General features: G+C 32.3%; 1 protein-coding gene across 1 annotated transcript in view; it reads left to right on the top strand.

Annotated features, from left to right (window-relative positions):
- The window catches only part of LOC126882893 (activated Cdc42 kinase Ack), an 88374-nt gene that overhangs the window by 27242 nt on the left and 37870 nt on the right, over window positions 1-23262 (top strand). Inside the window, exons 6-10 of the mRNA XM_050647958.1 lie at window positions 1205-1415; window positions 7070-7427; window positions 10322-10512; window positions 12518-12766; window positions 16401-16799. Of these exons, the coding sequence (XP_050503915.1) occupies window positions 1205-1415; window positions 7070-7427; window positions 10322-10512; window positions 12518-12766; window positions 16401-16799 (1408 nt within the window). The remainder of the gene's footprint in view (window positions 1-1204; window positions 1416-7069; window positions 7428-10321; window positions 10513-12517; window positions 12767-16400; window positions 16800-23262) is intronic.

The following is a 23262-nucleotide window of genomic DNA, read 5'->3' as shown; positions in this document are numbered from 1 at the left end:
CTTTTAGTCTGTTTTTGAAAGGCTTTGACCTTTGTATTTTTTGGTTGGCTCACCATGTTCTTGTAAGTATAACCAAACTTTGCTTTTACTTTGGTCATCATTTTAACTTTAACATTTTGCTTTAATTAATATGGTTATACTTATTTTAGGTAACACTGATGATGCTCTTGTTACAGAGCGAAAACATTTTGTTTGTATGTTTCTAACCCTATAGGGGCTTTTTAAACTAATATACCTTTTATCAAGCCAAATTTTTTTTTAATTTTACTTTTAATTTTGATCTCTTTAATTTTTTACTAAAATCAATATTTAAGCTAGTACGTATGCAGTAAAGGCGCGAGCGTAATACCTAATTGATTTTATAGATTTTGTTTTTGTTCAATATTTCCGCTATTTTCAACTTGTGTTGCCAAAAAGTGTAAGGGTTGAAATTGTTGCATTTGCGATTTACTACAATTTTCCGAGAGAACCAGTGGCGAATCTACGAAGGAAATGGGTAAATCCCCCCCCCCCCAATAGGGTCCAAAATTAAAAAAAAATGTTGAAGCACAAAAATATATTAGATGACATGAAACTTAAATTATCGACAAACAAAATTCAATCAATAAACCCTCTAGTTAATAAAATTAAGTCAACTTGATGCATGTAAGTTATTATTTTTATGTCTTTTATGTAGTTAGGTTGGTGTTTTATCGGTTTCAAAAGTTGTATAAAATATTATAGTTCTCTTTATTTTTGTTTATGTACAATTATGTCGTAAGTTAATAATAAATGAGACAATTCAACAATTATGCTCCCCCTCCGCCTCCACTATTTTCCCCTTTGATCTTACTTACAATAAATGGATAACGTCCTTTAATTTCACCCTGTCAAATGCCTTCTTAAGGTTCACGAACCATAAATATGCCGGTTTGTTATATTCTAGTGAATACAACTCTTGAACTTGTCTCATTATAAATCCGACCTTGTTTTTCTTCTGCCAATGATATAATTTCATTCGTAAAAAATGAATAACCATTTTCAATTTCATTCAGTTTGTTATCAGTTTGGTTGTTAATTTTAATGTGTTTAATAAATTAATTCCTCTGCAATTCTCCGGATCCAATTTGTCTCACTTCTTGAAGAGAAGTATCAGGATGCTTGGATATCCATTCTTGGTGCATTCTATCTAAAAGGCTAATTTTTGTATTATATTATTCAACAGGTAAAAATAGGAGATTTTGGACTAATGCGAGCACTTCCTCAAGAAGAAGACTGCTACGTAATGACAGAACACAAGAAAGTTCCGTTTCCATGGTGCGCTCCAGAATCGTTAAGGTTTCGACAGTTCAGCCATGCCTCTGACACTTGGATGTTTGGAGTGACTGTCTGGGAAATGTTCACATTTGGAGAAGATCCATGGATGGGTTTGATCGGTACGTTGATCAGAGATTGGCAGAAAAAATTACACAAACTTACATTTTTTATGAAAAGGGGTTTTACATGAAACGATGCCAGTGTGAGTAGCAGCGAAATATGACAATTTTGGCAATTATTTTTAATGTCAGCGTCATTGTTTGTAAAACTGTAAGCTAAGTAACTTGTGAAGCGGTAACGATTAATTTTATTTGGGATGCTAATTAGGGGCTGATTTTCGCGATTCTTTTTACCAAAAAATAAAAGAGACCAACAATATTTTGAGCGTAAATCACTTACTTTTAATGTTGAAAGTTTTTCAAAATACAAAAATATACCTTTTTTTAAACACTTTAAAAAAGTTGTAATGAGTTTTCCCCGAAAAGTTCTCCGTTTTTTTTTTATTATTTCACGTTGAAATATTCCATTTGGAATTTGACGGAGAAGAACCTACTTTTCACTAGCTACAACTCTGCTTCTACTGGGTCTACAGACTTCATGCATACACTATTTGTTTCACTATTTTATGAGCTATATTTTTGCTGGGAATATTCTTTTCGATAAAATACTTATTTGCGAAAAATCGTCCAAAAACATTTTTGAAGTTATACTTCTTTAGGCGCGATTGAGAGTAAAATTTCATAATACAGCGCGCATGCGCACACAGACAGTATGGCGTTTAGTTGCTGAATCTTTCAAGTTATGTATAAGTGCAAGAAAAGGTGTGAAAAGAATATATTAGTGTTTTTAGTAAATATATTTATTATAATTTTTGTGTCTTTGGATTTGTCTTCCTCAGGAGTAAGATGAGTATTATTAAAACATTTTATTGTATATTTATTATACTTCACCTTCCAGTCTGTTTGTTACCGTGAATTGTCATTAGGTACGTCCGAACCGATACAGACACAGTCCTCGTGGCGCATTTGCTATAGCATTCGGCCAGAGATCGAGAGTTCTTGAGTTTTCGAGTCCGGAGCAATCCTATACTTTTTTTTATTTATTTTTTTTTTTTTTTGAAAGCGGTAAGCACAAAATTAGTTTGGTGTTAAAAAAAATTAAAACAAACTGTTTAAAGTATATTTATTTTTAAGAAATCATATAATAGAAGTATAACTTCTTACGTGCGTACTAAGTACACACACACATTCTTTTTTTTTGTTAAAAATTAAATACTCACTCACAGATAAATCGAAAAGTATTGACTTAGTGAAAAAACTATAGAGCAAAAGTTGCTTAGAATAGTCATTTTATCCAATTCCGGACTTATTTTGAATGTATATTTTTTACCCCCGAGAAGGGGGTCTAGAATTTTAAACTTTTTCTTATAGGGTCAATCCAAGCCAAATAGTCCAAAGGTGGTTGCTTGACTATTTTTAATATCTTTAATTTTTCTACCTTTTAAACTTCAGTCTATAGAGAGTACAAAAATGCATTCATTTTATTTTTTAAAAATTTAGTTTGCCGATGACCGCCATTTTTGTTAAAGCGTGTCGATCAGTTTCACGGAAAACATGGCTTCGCTCTATAGCCAATATTTTTACTGAGGTTTATCCTAGAACAATAAATAAAAACCATACTTTTAGAAAAGTACGCTCTAAAAAAATTGCTTGTAGCATTACCGGGTGTCCACTTATATTTTCCCCCATTTTAACTGACTATAACTTCTGAACGGCTCAAAATAGAAATATGCGGTTTTCGCTGAAATGTTTTATTTTAGTAAAAGTTTTGTCTGAATGGACTGAATTTTTTATATCGCTTTCAAATACGAAAAGAAAAATGGCGGATTTTTGAAAAAAACGTTGTTGACTTTTTTTAATGGAACACCCAGTATATTTTTTTGTAAATTGAAAGAAAGGTTATTCACCTATCCAGCGATATAAAGTTTTTCAAAATCGGTTGTCAAATCACTGACTAATTAATTTTTAAAATGAGAGGTGCAACGTGGATATCACATACCTAAAGACCATTTCCACATTGCATCTCTCATTTTAAAAAAATAATTATATTATTGTTTATACTACTGAACAGAGAATTGAACACTCTTTCAAATGACTTTAGTATAACAAGAAAACAAAAAAGGAATAATATTCAGAAAAGCAAAACGTACATTTTATTATTATTTAAGATTTTTGGTATTACTAAAAAAAGAATGTGTGTGTACTTTGTACGCACGTAAGAAGTTATACTTCTATTGTATGATTTCAACGAAATTAATATACTTTAAACAGTTTATTGTTATTTTATTTAAATATTAAACTAATTTTAATCCTAACCACTTTCCAAAAATAAAAAAAAGAATAGGAATGGTCTGGATTTGAACCCAAGACCTTTCGATCTGTAGCCGAATGCTCTACCAATGACGCCAAGACTTCTCTGTTTATATATTTTCTCGGACATAATGACAATTCACGGTAACAAACAGAAGTATAAGTTCTGTTGAAGAAGTATAATAAATATAAAAATGTTTCAATAATACTTATCTTACTCCCGAGCCAGACAAATCCAAAGACACAAAAATTATAATAAATATATTTACTAACGACAGTAATATAAAATATATACCTTTTTTGCACTGATATGACATAACTTGAAAGATTTAACAACTAACGCCATACTGCCATAAAGAAGTATAAATTCAATAATTTTTTAAGTTAATTCCATGAACAATTCCATTTTTTTTTTCAAAATTAAAAAAATTTTTTATTTTAAACCCAATTTTTTTCAAAACTGAGCACTTTGAACCAATCAAACTTATAGATAATATAAACAATACATAAGTAAAGTAACTTGTGAAGCGGTTACCATTAACTTTATTTGGAAAGCTAGTTAGGGGGTGATTTTCGCGATTTTTGTAGCAAAAAATAAAAGGGACCAACAATATTTTGAGCGTAACTCACTTATTTTTAATGTTAGAAAGTTTTTTAAAAAACAAAAATAAACCTTTTTTAAACACTTTAAAAAGTTGAAATGAATTTTCCCCGAAGAGTGCTGTTTTTTGGATATTTCACATTGAAATATTCGATTTGGAATTTGACGAAGAAGAACCTACTTTCCATTAGCTACAACTCTGCTTATACTGGGTCTGCAGACCTCACGCGTACACCATTTTTTTTTAAATTTTTTATAAGCTATATTTATATTAGGAATATTATTAGACCTGGGGGGAGACGATAAGGCAGGACTAGTCCGTTCTTTAACGGTAAAATATTGCAAAACCTCTAAATTTTAAAGAACCGCTTGGATTGACATGAAATTTGGCATACACATAGCTAACAAGTCAAACAAAAAAAGTGATATTGTGCCGATATGTGCTTTTGCCTTGGGGGTGGTTTTCACCCCCTTTTGGAGGTGAAAAAATGTTCGTCCAAAGAAAGTCAGGAAATGGATAAATTGGCTAATTTTAAGTAACTTTTATTCGATAGAGTTTTTTCACTAAGTCAATACTTTTCGAGTTATTTGGCAGGGAATATGTTCATTTTTTCAACAAAATAACCACGCTTTTAGACGGTTTTTCGCAAATAACTCAAATAGTAAGTATTTTGTCGAAAAAGTATTCGTAGCAAAAATATAGCCTGTAAGAAATTTAAAAAAATGGTGTATATATCACTCTCTACACCTAGTAGAAGCAGAGTTATAGCTAATGAAAAATAGGTTTATTTTCGTCAACTTTCGTCAAGCACATTTCGGGGAGAACTCATTACAACTTATTTAAAGCGTTTAAAAAAAGCTTCATTTTTGTTTTATAAAAAAAATTTCTAGCATCAAAATTAAACAAGTTACGCTCAAAATAGAGTTAGTCCCTTTTGGTTTTGGTAAAAAAATCGCGAAAAACACCCCCTAATTAGTATCTTAAATGAACTTAATCGTTACGACTTCACAAGTTTCTTGACTCGTGCATATATTGTTTATATGATCTGTAAGTTTCATCGGTTCAAAGTCCTTATTATTGAAAGGGCTGTAGTTAAAAGGGGTTGAACGAGTCACTTATCACGAGTTTATGCAAATTTAGAAACACCAAATCTTAATCATTTTTTGTCTAACAGAAAAACAAAAAAATACTTCATATTCAGAAAAGCAAATCTGACTTTTTTTGTTTTTCGAGATTTTTGGTATCTCTAACAATTTTTAAGTTATTTTGAAAAGAAGCATATTTTTCAAAATTTAAATTTTTAAAATTTTTACTTTTAAACCAAATTTTTTCAAAAATAAGCAGTTTGAATCGATGAAACTTACAGCAGATCATATAAACACAACATAAGTAAAATAATTTGTGGAGCGGTAACGATTAATTTCATTTAAGTTGCTAATTAGGGGGTGGTCTTCCCGATTTTTTTGCAATAACAAAAGGGACCAACTTTATTTTGAGCGTAACTTGCTTAAGTTTAATGCTAGAAACTTATTGTCAAAACAAAAATAAAGCTTTTTACACTTTAAAAAGGTCATAATGGGTTTTCCCCAAAAAGTGCTTAATTTTTTGGATATTTCACGTCGAAATATTCTATTTGAAATTTGGTGAATATGAATCTATTTTTCATTGGCTATAACTCTGGTTTTGCGAGATCCAGAGACGTAACGCATACACTATTGTTTTTACTTTTTTATAGGCTATATTTTTGCTGAGAACGTTTTTTTCGACAAAATACTTACTTTTTGAGTTATTTGCGAAAAACCGTCTAAAAATGTGGTTATTTTGTTGAAAAATGAATATATTCACTCGCAAATAACTCGAAAAGTGTTGACTTGGCGAAAAAGCTCTATAGAACAAAAGTTACTTAAAATTAGTTAGTTTACCCATTTCCAGACTTATTTTGGACATATATTTTTTCACCCCCAAGAGGGGGTGAGAGTCACCCCCAGGGCAAAAGCACACATCGGCACAATATCTTTTTTTTTCTTTGACATGTAAGCTATACGTATGCCAAATTTCATGTCAATCCAAGCGGTTCTTTAAAATTTAGAGCAAAAACCATGAAAGAATGGACTAGGACATGTTGGTAAAGGGGATTAACATTGATATGACCCAAGATAGAATTGTGTGGAGAGATGCAATTAGGGAAGCCGATCCCGCATAGGGATAAGGTAAAGAGAATGATGATGATGATTTTTTTTTCGCTATAGTACTTACTTTTTGAGTTATCTGCGAAAAACCGTCGATAAACATTTTTTTTGTTAAAAATGAACATATTTACTCGCAAATAACTCGAAAAGTATTGACTTAGTGAAAAAACTCTATAGAACAAAAGTTGCTTAGAATTAGTCATTTTATCCAATTCCGGGCCTATTTTGAACGTATATTTTTTCACTCACGAGAAAATATTTTTCACCCCGTATTTCCCAATTTTTGTAAAATGGAGGGGGTGTAGAATTGTAAACTTTTTCTTATATAATAATAGACAATTTCAACTACCTATTTCCAAATGTTCATCCTTCCTTTATTTTTTTGGAAGTTTTCGTAAAATTTTGTGTTTCCTGATCGGGCTATATGCGTTTATTATTTACCTTTATTACTCCTTTTACCTCTTCTTTTACCTCTTTTTAAGAAGTAATAAAGGTAAATAAACGCATACGGAAAAGCAGATATATTGGAAGAATACTTATAGACCGATCAAAAAACACGATAATTATTATCATAATACTTAACTCATTTTCATGTCGTTTAACTCATTTTCAGGTTCTGAGATCCTGCGCAAGATAGAAAAAGAAAACGAACGACTATCAGCTCCCGAAGCATGTCCACCACCAATTTACGCAATTCTTCTCCGCTGCTGGGCGAAAAATCCTCAAGATCGTCCCACCTTCGCTTCGCTCAAGGATTTCTTTCGAAAGAATATGACTCCAGTAATGAAAGCCATGGGCCGACAAGAAGAACCTGGCAAACTAAAATTTGAAGAGGGAGATGAAATTGCCATTATAGATGGTAGTGCTGAGCTGTACTGGTGGAAGGGCCAACATCAACAGACGTTTGAAATTGGACTGGTACCCAGATGTTTGGTGGACCCGATGAGGCCGAAACAATCGGAGGATATTAGGTAAAGCTTAGGTGTATATTTTATTGATTAAAATTGAAGAAAAGAAATAACTGTGTGTGGCAGACAAATATGACCATCATGGGGCCTGATTCTAATTCATTTCGAGGTCGAAATTTAAAAACGACTACTTCATGACAGTCGCAATCCCTAGCGATTCTCATTCATTTTGATATTAGTTACAACTGGGGATATTTAATTTATCATTTTGACACTGCTCAGAATTTGGGTTGGATTTATTGGCTATGCTACGTTTGTTGATAGTCTGGGTAAATTATCGAAATATGCCATTTTTGGGAAAAGTTATTTATCAGCTATTTTATTGCTGGAATCGAATCTTAAGATTGCATATATTGCTCTGTATTTTCTCTCTGTTATGAGATTGATCAGCATACATATTCTTATTTTGATTAATTAATTAATTATTTGAATTACTACTTATGGAAAACAAAACCAAAATTAAATAAAACTTTTCAATAAAATTTATTCTCAGGGCTAATTTATTTTAATGTATTACCTTTGGTTATGGAAAACAAAACCAAAATTAAATAAAACTTTTCAATAAAATTTATTCTCAGGGCTAATTTATTTTAATGTATTACCTTTGGTTTGTGGCTTCTGGTATCTCTAGTTGCTTACTCCATCCAGGACAAAACAGGGAAATTAAACACACTCAATGTCATATAAATGTTAAAAATATTATTTATTTATCCAATATACCATAAATAAAAGATTTAAATGTATGCTAAAACTCGATTTTGTTGCAACTATTTCTTATCTAACAAAAATCTCCTTTTCTTTTTTTAACAAAATTTTCATTTAAATAATTCGTTAGACTGTTCTTACTATTGTATAAACAAAAACAAAATTTACTTTTCACCTTTTGAATAGATTACTTATTTCTTCTTTGAATTTATGAATGACTAAATTATGCTGTAGAACTGTTAAATAAAAATTAACCAAATATGGTATGTGATATAAAACAACTCTTTCCGTTTCACAAATAGTCTGACTAACCTTTTTCTCTTCTTTACTTCTTCTCGTGGATTGTGTAGTCCTCGATTCTCCCGCACATGCTCCTCGGATGCTGCGAACGATCCTTCTCGTCAAAACTGCTTCACAAACAAACAACAGCACTTGCCCCAAATCTCTCCTCAGTTTTCTCCCTGCTCGATATCTTGTGCAAATTGATACCAACCGGCTACTCGTTCCAGACAGAAACAGAAATCTCTTCGGACACAAGGAGATTTAACTTCTCAACTCGATCAACGATTTCGTTTCAACACGATTCTGCTTACACGGCCACCAAATTCACCACTTTACACAGACTTCTTACTTTTCAAAAACTGGACTGCTCTCTCCAGATCTCCATTACACAGTGAAACTTTTTTTCTCCTCAAACGCAGACTCAAACACTCCATTCTCCCTCCATCCGTCTCTCTCGCCAAAAAACATCCTCTCTACACATTACATTCCTACTTCCATTTCTTAAGAACAAATTATTTTTGTATACAACTTTTCCGTTTCGTCAAATTCCAGGAGATACCAAAATTACTTTTGTGTTTCTACATGCTATAAAAAACCTATATTCTAAAACTCAACAATTGTGTTTACCGTCCTTCCTTCTAAGAAGCATTTATAAATGTCCTATTGTTCACTTCCAAAGTGAAAACATGCACTTTCTAATCCGACCGTTTGTATAAGTCCGTTCATAGAATCATTAATACTTAACGATTTTCACTTTCCGCGAACCACTGCTTATGACTAAATTATACTATCTACAATATTTGGCCAAAATAGTTTTTTTACAAAAAATTTTGGCCAAAATATAATATTAGGCCAAAAATTTTACAATATTTGTCCCACAGGGCGGTGAAAATTTATGATCTCGTGGTCTTTAACATAAATTAATTTTCTAAATTTTTCTCATAAAATTATATAACAATATTTTATTGATTAAAATTGAAGAGAAGAAATTACTGTGTGTGGCAGACAAATATGGCCATCATGGGGCTTGATTCTAATTCATTTCGAGGTCGAAATTTAAAAGCAACTACTCCATGACAGTCGCAATCCCTAGCGATTCTCATTCATTTTGATATTAGTTACAACTGGGGATATTTACTTTGTCATTTTGACACTGCTCAGAATTTGGGTTGGCCCTCCCGTTTTTAGGATTTATTGGCTATGCTATGTTTGTCGATAGTCTGGGTAAATTATCGAAAAAACGCCATTTTTGGGAAAAGTTATTTACCAGCTATTTTATTGCTGGAATCGAATCTTAAGATTGCATATATATTAGTAATATAGGGTATGACAAGTTCGCAGAAAGTGTGTTATTTTATTTACATATAAACAAATTAGGACTACGAAATCTTCTTTTTTTTTCAGTTATTGCTCTGTAACTCCGATGATTTTAACTTTAAACTAAAAACACCCAAAAAAAAATTCACAGTAAATTAATTCTGCACGGAGATATTTTTTTCCGATTTCCTTCAACAAAAATGTTCCTCGGAAAATACGAGTTTTCCCAAAAAAATCTTTAATTTTCAATTAAAATTTTAGGGAAGTAATTATTTATCAATAATTAAATAAATTGGTGACATAAAAGTGGTGTATTTTCTGTCATATTATCCCGGACCTCTGTTTTGAAATCTGTTATTAAATTTTTCGCACAATTATCAATTTCCTCGGGCTATTACTACTGAAAATATAGGTTTTTAGTATTTTTGCAAAAAGTATTCATGCGGTTACAAAACCGAATACATTGGTTACATACCAATTTTAACAAATAACAAATTATTTTTATAAAAAAATTACTAAAATACAAAATTTTATCCTTATTGCAAAATATACTACCAGTTTACGCTGATGTTATTATATTCGCATATTTTTAGCAAACCTCTGAAACATTCATTTATCCATACCGGTCATGGATCTGCATTCGGAGAATCATGGGGCAGCCCCTCTCATATCGATGAAATGTACCTGAAAAACCCGATGGATCCCCCTGACGTCATGGGTCTGCAGAGGCAACCCAAACCGTTACCTGAACTCTGTGATAGAAGGAAATCTTCAAAGAATTGTTGTAAGTATAATGATAACAACTAGACTATACAGTTCTTTTCGAGGTCTTTTTTCAGTACCTTTTTTTGATATGTATAGTTGGAAGCGACAAGAAACTGTATCTCTCTGATTCTTCTTCTTGTTCCTCTTTATAAGCAATTCTTGTTCATTGGCGGATTGATACTTTTATAGAAGGTTGTCACTCCATATTTTGCGCGGTCAGCCGATACTTCTTCTACCGATTGGTGATTAATCTCTTGCTATTTTGACCACACGTGTCTCCCCCATTCTGGTTATGTGGTATCTCTCTGGTTAGCCCAATAAAGGCCGTTTTGTAGTGTAATTTTCAGGGTTTTATTTAAAAAATACAGTTTTATTTATGAAATAATCCTACCGAATTACTCTCGAGCTCTTAAAAATTATCGATTTGTTTTGCTCTCGTTACCCTTTGACATAATTTTACTCCCCTTCGGGTCGTGAAATTAAAACTATCAAAGTGTCACTCGGGATACAAATCGATAATTTTAGAGCTCTCGTGTATAATTAATTTTACGTCTTAGACCAATTATTTATCAAATACACTATCAATATTATTTAATAAACAACTCAAAGTATTCCTGAAGCCAAATAATATTGATTGTAATACATACAACTCTTGACATTTCCCATTACATTTGAGGAAGCAAACAATATAGCGCCATCTAGTGGTATGCGGTGATAACCAGAGCAATCTAACCTTACATTTATAAAATTGCTTTATTATTGTTTTTGTATAAGTGTTTGAACTATTTTTATTTTAATGTAATTTAGTAAAATTAGCTCTTTATTCAAAAATTTATAAAATTAAATTTGAATGTTTACGTCAAATTTTACATTTTCAAAACGTAGTTTCACTTCAAGCCGACAGTGGTGCTAGCGCGCTAGTGGCAACGTGCTTCCAGATTTTTGTGGGAGTTGGATGTATTACAGTCAATAGTATTTGCTGAAGCCGTGTCAAATATTTAAAATTGTCACTGTCTTGTCAGCACATTGTGTTCGACTGAGTGCGTTGTATGTCAAAGATAGCGTATGTTCGGTTTGGAAAATATCACCACTGACATGGTATTCATTTTTTCGAATCCTGAAAAAAACTAATAAATATTTTTGAAAAATTTAAACGCAGAATGAAAGACTAAATTATTACCGAGGGCCGAAAGTCTCTTAGAATAAATAAAAAGTTTCTTTTGGATGAGATATTTGAAATTAAAAATCACACTAAATTTTCTTTTTTTTTTCACCCCTGTAACTTATTAAAAAAACATTGTAGAAGTTTTTAGTGACTTTCGGCCCTCGGTAATAACGTAATATTTCATTCAGGGTTTAAATTTTTCAAAAATACTTATTAGTTTTCTCAAGATTCGAAAAACATGAACCTTATTTAAATATGAGATGTAGATCCTTGAAACACACTCAGTGATCAAAAGATCCAAGCTTAATGGTTTGACGACCACTCGTACGAAATCAAACAGATGAAATAGAGAATGTGGAAAAATCCCCTTACGAACAATTCACACATCCACCATTTCGGGTTGGGAAAAATTTTTCGAATAGAATCAAAGATCCAAACACCAGTTCTTAGAAATGTGTTTCGCCCTCTTCAACCTCTCTGGGCTTATCAATAAAGATGAGAGGTTGAATATCTTTAGACACATTCCAATCAAATTCTATGTCTAGGTCTCGAATGTTGTTTTTTGATTGGAATGTGTCTAAAGATATTCAACCTCTCATCTTTATTGATAAGCCCAGAGAGGTTGAAGAGGGCGAAACACATTTCTAAGAACTGGTGTTTGGATCTTTGATTCTATTCGAAAAATTTTTCCCAACCCGAAATGGTGGATGTGTGAATTGTTCGTAAGGGGATTTTTCCACATTCTCTATTTCATCTGTTCTTATTTAAATAGCATTGGAGACGAAAGTTTGCGCTTATCCCCTTAAATACATACCGAAAACAGTAAAATATAAATTGATTTTTTTCTGAATTCTTCTAGTAAATGGTTCATTGCGACGACCCCTAGAGAACCAGTTCAATTATAAAAAATTAACAAATCAAGAAAGCTTTAAATCAAAAAAGCCTCAGAGGCCGCCAGATCCACAGATAGATACAAGTAGAGAAGGGGTTTTGGTTGATATATCACCGGAAGATGTTCCCGTTCTAAGAAAGAAGGAAGTAGTCACTAGCAGACCGGAGTCCCGAGCTGTATCTTTGCTGGATGAGCCTATAGATGTACCTCAACAAGGTAGGGTAGTAAGTGATACACAGGGTGTTTCTAAATATGTATGACAAACTTTAAGGAGTACATAATAAAATAATGACAGTTTGCTCTATAAACATGCTTCGTTTTTATGCACCGTTTTTATGTAAAAAAATAAACATCTTAGCGCGTATTTTTCATTTCATTAATACATTATCAAGAACTATCTAATACAGCGGTTCTCAATCTGTGGCACATGTACCACTGGTGGTACATATCATCATCTGCGGTGATACACAAAACACAAAAAAAATTAAAATAGTAGTACTTAGTAAGTCATAATACAATCTAAAAATATAGGTGGTACCAAAAATAATAAAAAGAACTGTAGGTGGTACATGACTCAAAAGGTTGAGAACCGCTGATCTAATACAATGATACTAAACTAGAACAATAACAGAAAATAACACTAGTAAGATTTCAACTAGGCGCAAAGTTACAACAAATGTTCAAATTGACCCCCTTCACTGGTGACAGAAGAATTTTATATTCATCATTGGCGCTCGTACGGGTAATGGTCTGACTATTTTTTTTTTAAGAATAACACCTTTTTTTTAAGGAGCCACTGAGATATGTTAAATTAAAAATCCTTTTTGAATGCTTCGTATAATTTGTGACAAAAAATATATCTTGCCCTTTTTTCATATGAGGCGTAGTTTTTATACAAAAAAATAATACATCTTAACGCTTACAAAGTATTCGAAGTAGTTTCCATATGCATAGAAACTTCAAATACTTTGTAAACGTTAAAATGTTTTATTTTTTTGCATAAAAACGGCGCCTCATATGAAAAAAAGCCAAGAAAGATTTTTTGTCGTACATTGAACGAGGAATTCAAAAATGACTTTTAATTTGAAATATCTTAGTGGCGTACTATTTTTTCATTAAAAAATTCAGACCATTACCGTACGCGTGCCCGGTGCGCCAATGATGAATATAAAATTCTTCTGTCTCCTCTGAAGGAGGTCATTTTAAACATTTATTTGTTGTAGCTTTGCGCCTAGTTTAAATCTTATTAGTGATATTTTCTGTTATTGTTCTAGTTTAGTATTATTGTACCTGGTGTCCACTTATATTTTCCCCCATTTTAACTGCCTATAACTTCTAAACGGTTCAAGATAGAAATATGCTGTTTTCGCTGAAATGTTTTATTTTAGTAAAAGTTTTGTCTGAATGGATTAAATTTTTTATATCGGTTTCAAATACGAAATAAAGATTGGCGGATTTTTGAAAAAAACTTTGTTGACTTTTTTTTAATGGAACGCCCAGTATATTTTTTGTAAGTTGAAAGAAAGGTCATTCACCTATCCAGCGATATAAAGTTTTTCAAAATCGGTTGTCAAATCACTGAGTAATTAATTTTTAAAATGAGAGGTGCAACGTGGATATACATACCTAAATAACATAACTGAGCAAAACGATATTATGTTATGTGATTTCCACATTGCATCTCTCATTTTAAAAATTAATTGCCAAGTCATTTGGCAACCGATTTTAAAAAATTTTATATCGCTGGATAGGTAAATGACCGTTTTTTCAAGACACAAAAAAATATACTGGGTGTTTTAATAAAAAAAGTCAACAACGTTTTTTTTCAAAAATCCGCCATTTTTTATTTAAATTCGATATAAAAAATGGTCATTTACATAAAAACTTGAAGAAACGGTCATTTATCTATCCAGCGATATAATTTTTTTTAAAATCGGTTGTCAAATGACTGAGCAATTAATTTTTAAAATGAGAGATGCATTGTGGAAATCACATACCATGTGATATCCACGTTGCACCTCTCATTTTAAAAATTATTTACTGTGATTTGACAACCGATTTTGAAAAACTTTATATCGCTAGATAGGTGAATGACCTTTCTTTCAATTTACAAAAGATTATACTGGGTGTTCCATTAAAAAAAAGTCAACAAAGTTTTTTTCAAATATCCGCCATTTTTTATTTCGTATTTGAAAGCGATATAAAAATTCCATCCATTCAGACAAAACTTTTACTAAAATAAAACATTTCAGTGAAAACCGCATATTTCTATCTTAAGCCGTTTAGAAGTTATAGGCAGTTAAAATAAGGGAAAATATAAGTGGACACCCGGTATTAGATAGTTCTTGATAATGTATTAATGAAATGAAAATACGCGCTAAGAGGTGAATTTTTTACATAAAAACGGTGCACCATATGAAAATAAGACAAGAGAGGTACTTTATCATAAATTAAACGAGGACTCTTAATAATAATAACAAAAATAATTTTTAATTTGAAATATTTCAGTGACATACTATTTTTTTCTTTAAAAAATTCAGACTATTACCCGTATGCGCGCCAATGATGAGTACAAAATTCTTATTTGTATGTCAAAAAATGCGCAATAACTACCTCTTAAAGCCCACCAAATTTCATTTTCATAGCTCAACCGGTCTTAGAGCAATAAATAAATTAGTAGTTTGAAAGAAAAATTTCAACACCCTGTAGAATTGCCCCTTAAAGTTATTTAGAAACACTTAAAGTTTATTTAAAACTTATTTAGAAACACCCTGTATAGAGTTTTTAGAATTCTTAATATAAAAACGGACCACTCACTAAATTTAAGAAATTCTACTGTTTTTTTTTTATCTTTTTTATTTTCTTCTTATTTATATCACGTTAAATATAATGTGTATCGAATCAGTTTGTAGCACGTAATCCATTATCATAAGTAACAAATGGAAAACAAGGAAAAATTTGAGAAAATCATGAATGTATTGAAAACTTCGATGTACATACCATTACAGTTATAACAATGTTTACGCCACTAGTACCGGTAGCTATCTTTATAGCCGATTAGAGTGTTTTATGTTTTTGGGATTTCCCGAATATGTACTAGGTTTTTTAACTTTTGATGTCAAATATCCTTAGATGATAAAAGGTCCAAATTTTTACAGTAGTTGTAGATAGATAAATAATATCAAGTCCCTCGTAGAGTTTTATTGAAAAATAAAATAATATAAAAAACAAGTATAATAAAAAATAAAACTTTTTTGGATTTTTTTGTAAGAGTATTTTAAAAATTTTTAAAATAAATGTCTCTTTCACTAACTTTACAAAAATCTACGCAGAACTAAACTATACCACTAGTTTCAAAATAAAAAAATTACGTATCTTGCTTTGGTTACAGAGCTATGCGACATAATGTTAACATTGTCGTTAAATGGGACTTCTGGTGCTCTTAACGGTGTCTAGTCGGACTAACTTTGATGTATGGGAACACTGGAACAGGAGAAGTTTCAAAGGGTAGCAAATCAATTTGAAGTTCTGTCCGACAAAATACATGGGACGTTTTCGTAGTCTGACGTTCGAAACTTGTAACCTGTTCCACAATTAAAACTTCCCCTGTTCCAATGTTCCCGTACATCAAAGTTTGTTCGACTAGACACCGTTAAGCTATTAACAAATTTTCAGCTTTATATTAAAACTATTCTGGTACGCGGGATCCAGGCCTAACTGATAAAAGATATTCCAGATAATAAAAATTGATGTTTACAAAAGTTGTAAATTTTTTCTAACTTAATATAAATAAACTAGGAAAGATGTGTAAGCTATCATATATTTTAAAAAGATATTTATTATTTTTCAGAAGATATCTGGCCTGAGTCATCTCCACCTAAAAATATGGAACTTGCTCCTCCTCCATACAATTCGCCACCTTCCTACTACAATACAACCGCCTTTGCTACTCCCGAACCTACATTAGATCCCTTTGACACCAGAGCAGTATTTCAACCTGTTAGTCCTCAAAAATCACTCTCTCCGACTACTTCTACACCCACAAGCTCATTTATTGATAAGGTCGCTCAAAATTTATTCGATACCAGTCCGAGTAGGAATTATAGCAGAATTCCGCAGGCACATTATAGTACCAGTACCAAAGTACTCCAGAATCTTTTGGAATCCAGCCCTTGCAGAAACGCAGAACCAAAGGCAAATTATGTTCAAGGGGATATATCGAATAGGAGTTTTAATTATTTCAAAACAGGTAAATATATTGTATAGAACTAAAATCACACTTTCAAATATGTAGGAATTGTTCAGTTTTTCACATGCAAAAAATAATATATTTTTTATTGTATCAAATCCATAATTACCATACTTAATTTTAAATAATTCCTTAAAGGGGTATTAGCACGCCGCAGTCAAAATAGGTGGCGATTATGTAAACTAACGTTGAACAATTCTTTGAATAGATGGCAGCACGTAGATATATTTTATTATTAAATTTAGTTCTCTGAATGACACAGCATTGATGCCACGTATTGCAACTTACGCTCGGCACAGCTCGATCTCAATCGTACTTTGTATTTACAGACGACAATTGTTAATCCTTTCTTTACCTGTCAAGGGTAAATTATCAGTAGTAATTGCACAAGAGCTCTGAAATTATTGAATTTTTCCCGAGTGACACTTTGACAGTTTTAATTTTTTTGGTTTTTAATTATGTCAATGTGTCACAAGAGCAAAAACTCTATATTAATTTCAGAGGTCGAGTGCAATTTGTTGCGATTATTTCATGAATAAAACTGTTCAAAACCAAAATTTTATTGTAATTTATTTATGTAACTACCAGTGGCGTGCGGTGAATTTTTCTAAAGGGGAAGCGATTCAATAAGGATATAAAAATATTTTCTTAAGGGTTGAGGGTCGAGCCACTTCCCACCTGATAACACTCTGATACGCTATAGGAGCTGTCTATCAGCAAAGTGCTTATGTGAGACGGCCTGGGTACAAGGAGTCACACACTAAATCCTAGCCCGATCAATGCGTGAGGCACTCTATTGCCGCTATTTCTAGTGACTATAGTGACCTATCATTGATGTGTATTGCTTGCTCAGACCTTAAGTTCTCGCTCCGGGCTTCGTTTCCTAAAGAAGAGATCTATTTAAATGTTTTTTTTTAATTCCAAGGCATTTTCCACAACACACAACTTTCAACAATATGACACTTATTTATACTTGAGCTCTATTCTCCTATCAACTTCTGATAATTGTTGAATTCGGTCTTTTTCAATGGACTTGTAAAGTCTGTCTTCGCTTGTTGAATTTCTTGTAAAACTTTTAATGCATTTTAATACTGAAAAACTTCGTTCAACTGATGCACTTGTGACTGGGATAGTTTGTAGTAATTCACACAACTTGGACACTTCACACAGGGACTTTTTTAAACCAGTAGTTATAAGAAATACCCAGATTTCTGAGTATATCTTTATCACTAATGTGAGTTGTTTCATAAACAACACTTAACTTATAATGCAAAGCTGGCATATCAAAATATTTTCATTATTTAATCGTAGTGAAATAAATTCCTCTGTGGGAAATTTTGATGAATTATAATTAGAAATATTAAATAAGAATATATTATATAATTCTACAAATTTTAATTCGTTAAAATTTTGAAAGCGAAAATTCATTTTTTATAGAATGTTATCAAAAGGTCTCTCTGTTGTCGACATTATCAATCTTCGTTCTTTTTCGTTCATGTTCAAACCCCATATTTTCAGTTTTATCCCAAATATTTTTAAACTGCTCTCGTTTTTTAATTATCGTATTAATAAAGTCATCAATTTGTCTTATACAAAATGCAATGTCAATTGACTTCATCTGGAAAATGTCAAATAAAAGATCAGTAAAAGGAAAAATCTCTGCAAACAATTTAAATCGAAATATTCTTTAAGCGAATGTATGTACCTAAGCAGACTAAGCACCCCTTAGAAGCAGTAACAGTCAGAGCATCCCACTCTTGGAAGGCGATCGAACAATCGCTTCTGCAGGGTACCAAAATTCGCGCGACTAGTGGGTGCGGTCATTGAACCCTGACCAATTTTTATACGGGACAACTGCATGACAAGCGGCGATTTTGAGATGCGCTTCTGTCAGGGGTGGACCGAATAGTTGAATTGTGTGCATAGTGCATATTGAGTTCCTTCCTATGCGATTAATTTTTAATATTTTTCAATGCCTATTGCCTAGGTAATAATATGTAGATTACTGGGATTGGGGAAAATTTTTGATAATTAAATATTAGTTAATAATATATTTTGTTATATCGAAGTATATAATAGGGAAGCGGTGCTTCCCCCGCTTCCATGGACCGCACGCCTCTGGTAAGTACCATTAAACACACAGTTTTTATAAATATTTGACGATTGAAAGTCATCACTTTTATAATTTTTAAAACATTAATTGTCATTAATGTCACTGAATGTATTTTTTCGTAGCAACGAAGGGCATCTGACGTAATATACTTAACGACGGGAGATTATCAAAAATTATCGATTTAATTCAGATTTCTGTAGCTTTCTATTGTTCAGAATCTCCTATGAATGAAATAATCATTAATAGATACTAAACGTTCATTCATTTGGAAATAGTTTATTATTTAATATTGCATTTACAGACGGCAATTCGTAATTCTTTACCTGCTCAAAAATATTTATTTCAAACTAAAGAAATTTGCAATCATTTGAAATACAAGAAGTGCCTATCTAAATGACCAAAAAAGGATAATGCTAATTCTCAGAATGAAGATCGAGTTATTATTTATAAAAATAGAATATAATATTTAATAAATGTAAAATACGTAAGTAATTGAAAAACAGCATCACTACAATAAATGTTTTCATATTGAATGTTAACAGGGGAAGTTTTTTCCTCGGAAAATTTCACATTTTCATTTCATTTCTCATTTCAACATTCGAGGACAGAATAATAATTAGCCTAATGAGCCACTTAGTTATAAGATTTTTAAAAGTGATACACAGCAGAATATATAAAAAATGCGAAGAGCAAGATCATGGACAAAGATTGGATTCCGCAATGCCTTGCCCTTAGGCACCCGAGAGGCTCTATTCTATTGACTGTCGCAAGTGCTTATGCAGAGGTGCAGATATGTCAACTGTGACATACCTATATATTTGTTTTATCGACTACAAAAAGGCATTTGATAGAGTACAACATGATAAACTCATACTCATAACCATCTTTGAGGAAACGGGATTAGATGATAGATCTAAACAACATTAGATCTGCCTACGACGCAGTAGTTTTTGCAGATAATCTAGATGATTTGCAAAGAATAATGTCGCGCATATAAGATATAAGTAGTGAACATGGACTTAATTTCAATACGAAAAAAAGAAAGTAATGGTAGTTAGTAAGAGCAAAATACATTACATACACGGCTTTTGGTTAACCAAGAACCAATTGACAGAGTGGACAGCTACACATACCTTGGTACCAACATAAACAGTCAATGGGACCACTTCAGTGAAATAAAACAACGCATAGGAAAAGCGAGATCAGCGTTCATAATGATGAAGTCTCGTTTCAAAAGTCACGTTTTACCACTTGGTAGCAAAATTTCTATTATCAGATCCTTTGTATTTTCTAGATTATTATACGGAGTAGAAGCCTGGACTCTTTCCAAAGCTTCTTTAAGAAAACTCAAGGCATTCGAGATGTGGTATTACAGTCGCATTTTAAGAATTTCGTGGATGGGTCGTGTGACTAATGTTGAGGTCTTACGTAGAATGCGCGGACATCTTGGATTTTAAAACACCCTATGTAACGCACAGCTGGCACAGCTGAATGTGGCTGCATTTTTATGTTTGTGCATCACAGTGTTGCCATGCTGTTTTCTATATATTTCTTTCATAATTTCAATCAATGTGAAATATACCTACAAGAATAATAGAATAATAACATTTACTTCTCCGTCATTATACTAGGTATAATGATAAATGAGGTGTCAAATTAAAGCTTATAATCCAAGGATAGTACTAAAGGTAAGAAATTAGACCTAGGTTGTCTGTCCGTCTGTCTGTCTGTCCGCGAATATGGTCACTATACCAGGTCGGACGGACAGGCGGACAGACAGCCTATGTCAAACTTCTCATCTTTAGTACCATCCTTGGATTATAAGCTTTTATTTGACACCTCATTTATCATTCTACCTGGTACAGTGACGAAGGAAGCATATACGCGGTCGGACAGACAGACGGACAGACAGCCTAGGTTAACTTTCTCAACTTTAGTACCATCCTTGGATAAGCTTTCATTTGACACCTCACTTGTCATTCTATCTGGTATAATGACGAGGGAGTTGAGTTTGCAAACAGACAGACAAGACGGACGGACGGACAGACGGACGTGGACAATTCAATGTTTTCACATTTTTTCAAAATTGGTGAAAAAAAACAACATAATAAACTTTACTTAATTGCTGTTTCAAAACTACTTACTTTTAACACATTAGGTACACAATATTACAAGGTTTCTAGCAAGTTAAACGTCACAATGATTTAAAATAATCAATTAAAAACCTATATATACATAACATATTAGAACATACCTAAAATACACAAAAATGATACATTTCACACACAAATATAATATCACAAAAAATTGTAACGTGATAGTATGAAAAAATAGAGGATACGGCAACGGTGTTACATGTGACGGTCGGCCCGGATCGGTTTCAATGCCAATATCTATACAGACATATTAGGGTGCTTTAAAATCCAAGATGTCCGAATGCGCAATGGATGAGATTATTAACACACATTATTATCAAACAGCGCAAAGTAGAATATCTTGGCCATGTTATGAGGAATGAACAGAGATTGCCGCTACTCATTCTTCAGGGCCTAGTATTTGTGAAGAGAGGGCCAGGGAGAAGAAGAATATCTTGGCTTCATAATCTGAGAAACTGGTTCAATACGTCGACAAACAGACTATTCCGGATAGCAGCAAGCAAAGTTAGGATAGCCATGCTGATCGCCAACATCCGGAACGGATAAGTACCGTGAGAAGAAGAAGAATATCTCATTTAAATTATTCTTCTTCTTCTTCATGTGCCTCGTCCGTTGCGGACATTGGCAGGTTAGTCCAAACCATTAGCGTAAGTTTTGAAGCCATGAGTGTCTTCTTCTTCTGGGTCCACGTTTGCTCTCTATTTTACTCTGTATTGTCAGTTGCAGTATACGATATTTATCATGTCTCATAATATGATCGAGGTATTCTGGTTTCCGTTTCTTAATTGTGAAAGAGATTTCTTATTTTTGTTTTCCCCTCAGCGCAATACCTCTACGTTGGTAGTGTGAGTCGTCCAGGATATTTTGAGGATAGGTCGGTACACCCACATTTCGAATTCCTCTAGCTTTTTCATTAATGTTTCCGTTATTGTCCAGGACTCTTCTCCATACAGCAAGACCGGAAATATATCATTTTAGCATTAACTATTTAGATGGGAAATAAGCCATAATTAAATTGAAAAAATAATTTTATTAACGTTTCGAAGTCCAAATCGGGTTTCGTTGTCAAAATACAAAATACTACTAAAATAAACAACAACATTTTTGTTGTTGTTTAGTGACGGTAACAGTACCTAAAAAAGAATGTGTGTGTACTGTGTACGCACGTAAGAAGTTATACTTCTACTACATATTATGTGATTTTTAAGGCAATACCAAAAATTTAAAAAAATAAAAGAATAAAACGCACACAAACACATTGAAAAATGCCACAAAGAAAAAATGATTTCTAAACGATAATAATTGTTGGCAAAAATTTTAAATACGCATTTTCTGAAAAAAAAATTCTATAACAAATATACTTACAATCATAAAATTCATAAAAAAATAAAAACTTGCATCGGGAATCGAACCCGTGACTTTCGGGGCGCTTTGATTCGTTATCGAAGCCTAGACTCACTCGTCCAATTCCACATTATTTGTCATGTGGAAAAATAGGGTAACTGAACGTTTTACTGTTTGACAGTTGTTTTGAATATAATTAAATTATGTAGTTTAAATTTTGTGGAAGAAAATATTAAAATATAACAAAACAGTAAGAAAACAATATATTAGATGAAGATTGGTAGAACTTTTGTTGGTAATCAAATTAAGTATGTAAATCAAAGCATTACATACCTACTACATAAATAAATCTACGCCAAAAAAATCATAATTTAAAAATAAAAATAGGACCTAATTTGGGATTTCTCTCTAAAATCCCCATTCTTGAGAAAATAAATGTACAGTAGAGCGTCGATTATCCGAACGTCGATCAACCCAACGACCGCTTATTCGAACTATCGACTCCCGCGTCCCGCACTCGAATACTGAGCAAGCGTTAGTAATTGACGCTTAAAGTATCTTCAATTTTCTTAAATATTGTATCCAAAAATAATTATGTTGTTGCAAAGACTGCACTTTTTTGTTTAGTTGCTAGTTGTCATTATCAAGATATAAATAAATATGTAGGTATATAAATATGACTTTTATTCACTTGTGGATAAATATGTATGACTATAAATATGTATCAATATATTGTAGTTCGATTATCCGAACAAATCGGTTTTCCGAACACCTATGTCCCCCAATTAGTTCGGATAATCGACGCTCTACTGTATTTCAACCTAATCCAAATGTATAATTACAATATGAT

Source organism: Diabrotica virgifera, chromosome 4 (genome assembly GCF_917563875.1).
Source record: "Diabrotica virgifera virgifera chromosome 4, PGI_DIABVI_V3a".
In the NCBI taxonomy this organism is placed as follows: Eukaryota; Metazoa; Arthropoda; class Insecta; order Coleoptera; family Chrysomelidae; genus Diabrotica; species Diabrotica virgifera.
The sequence above is the reverse complement of the archived record's forward strand: the minus strand, read 5'-3'. Positions and strand labels throughout refer to the sequence as shown.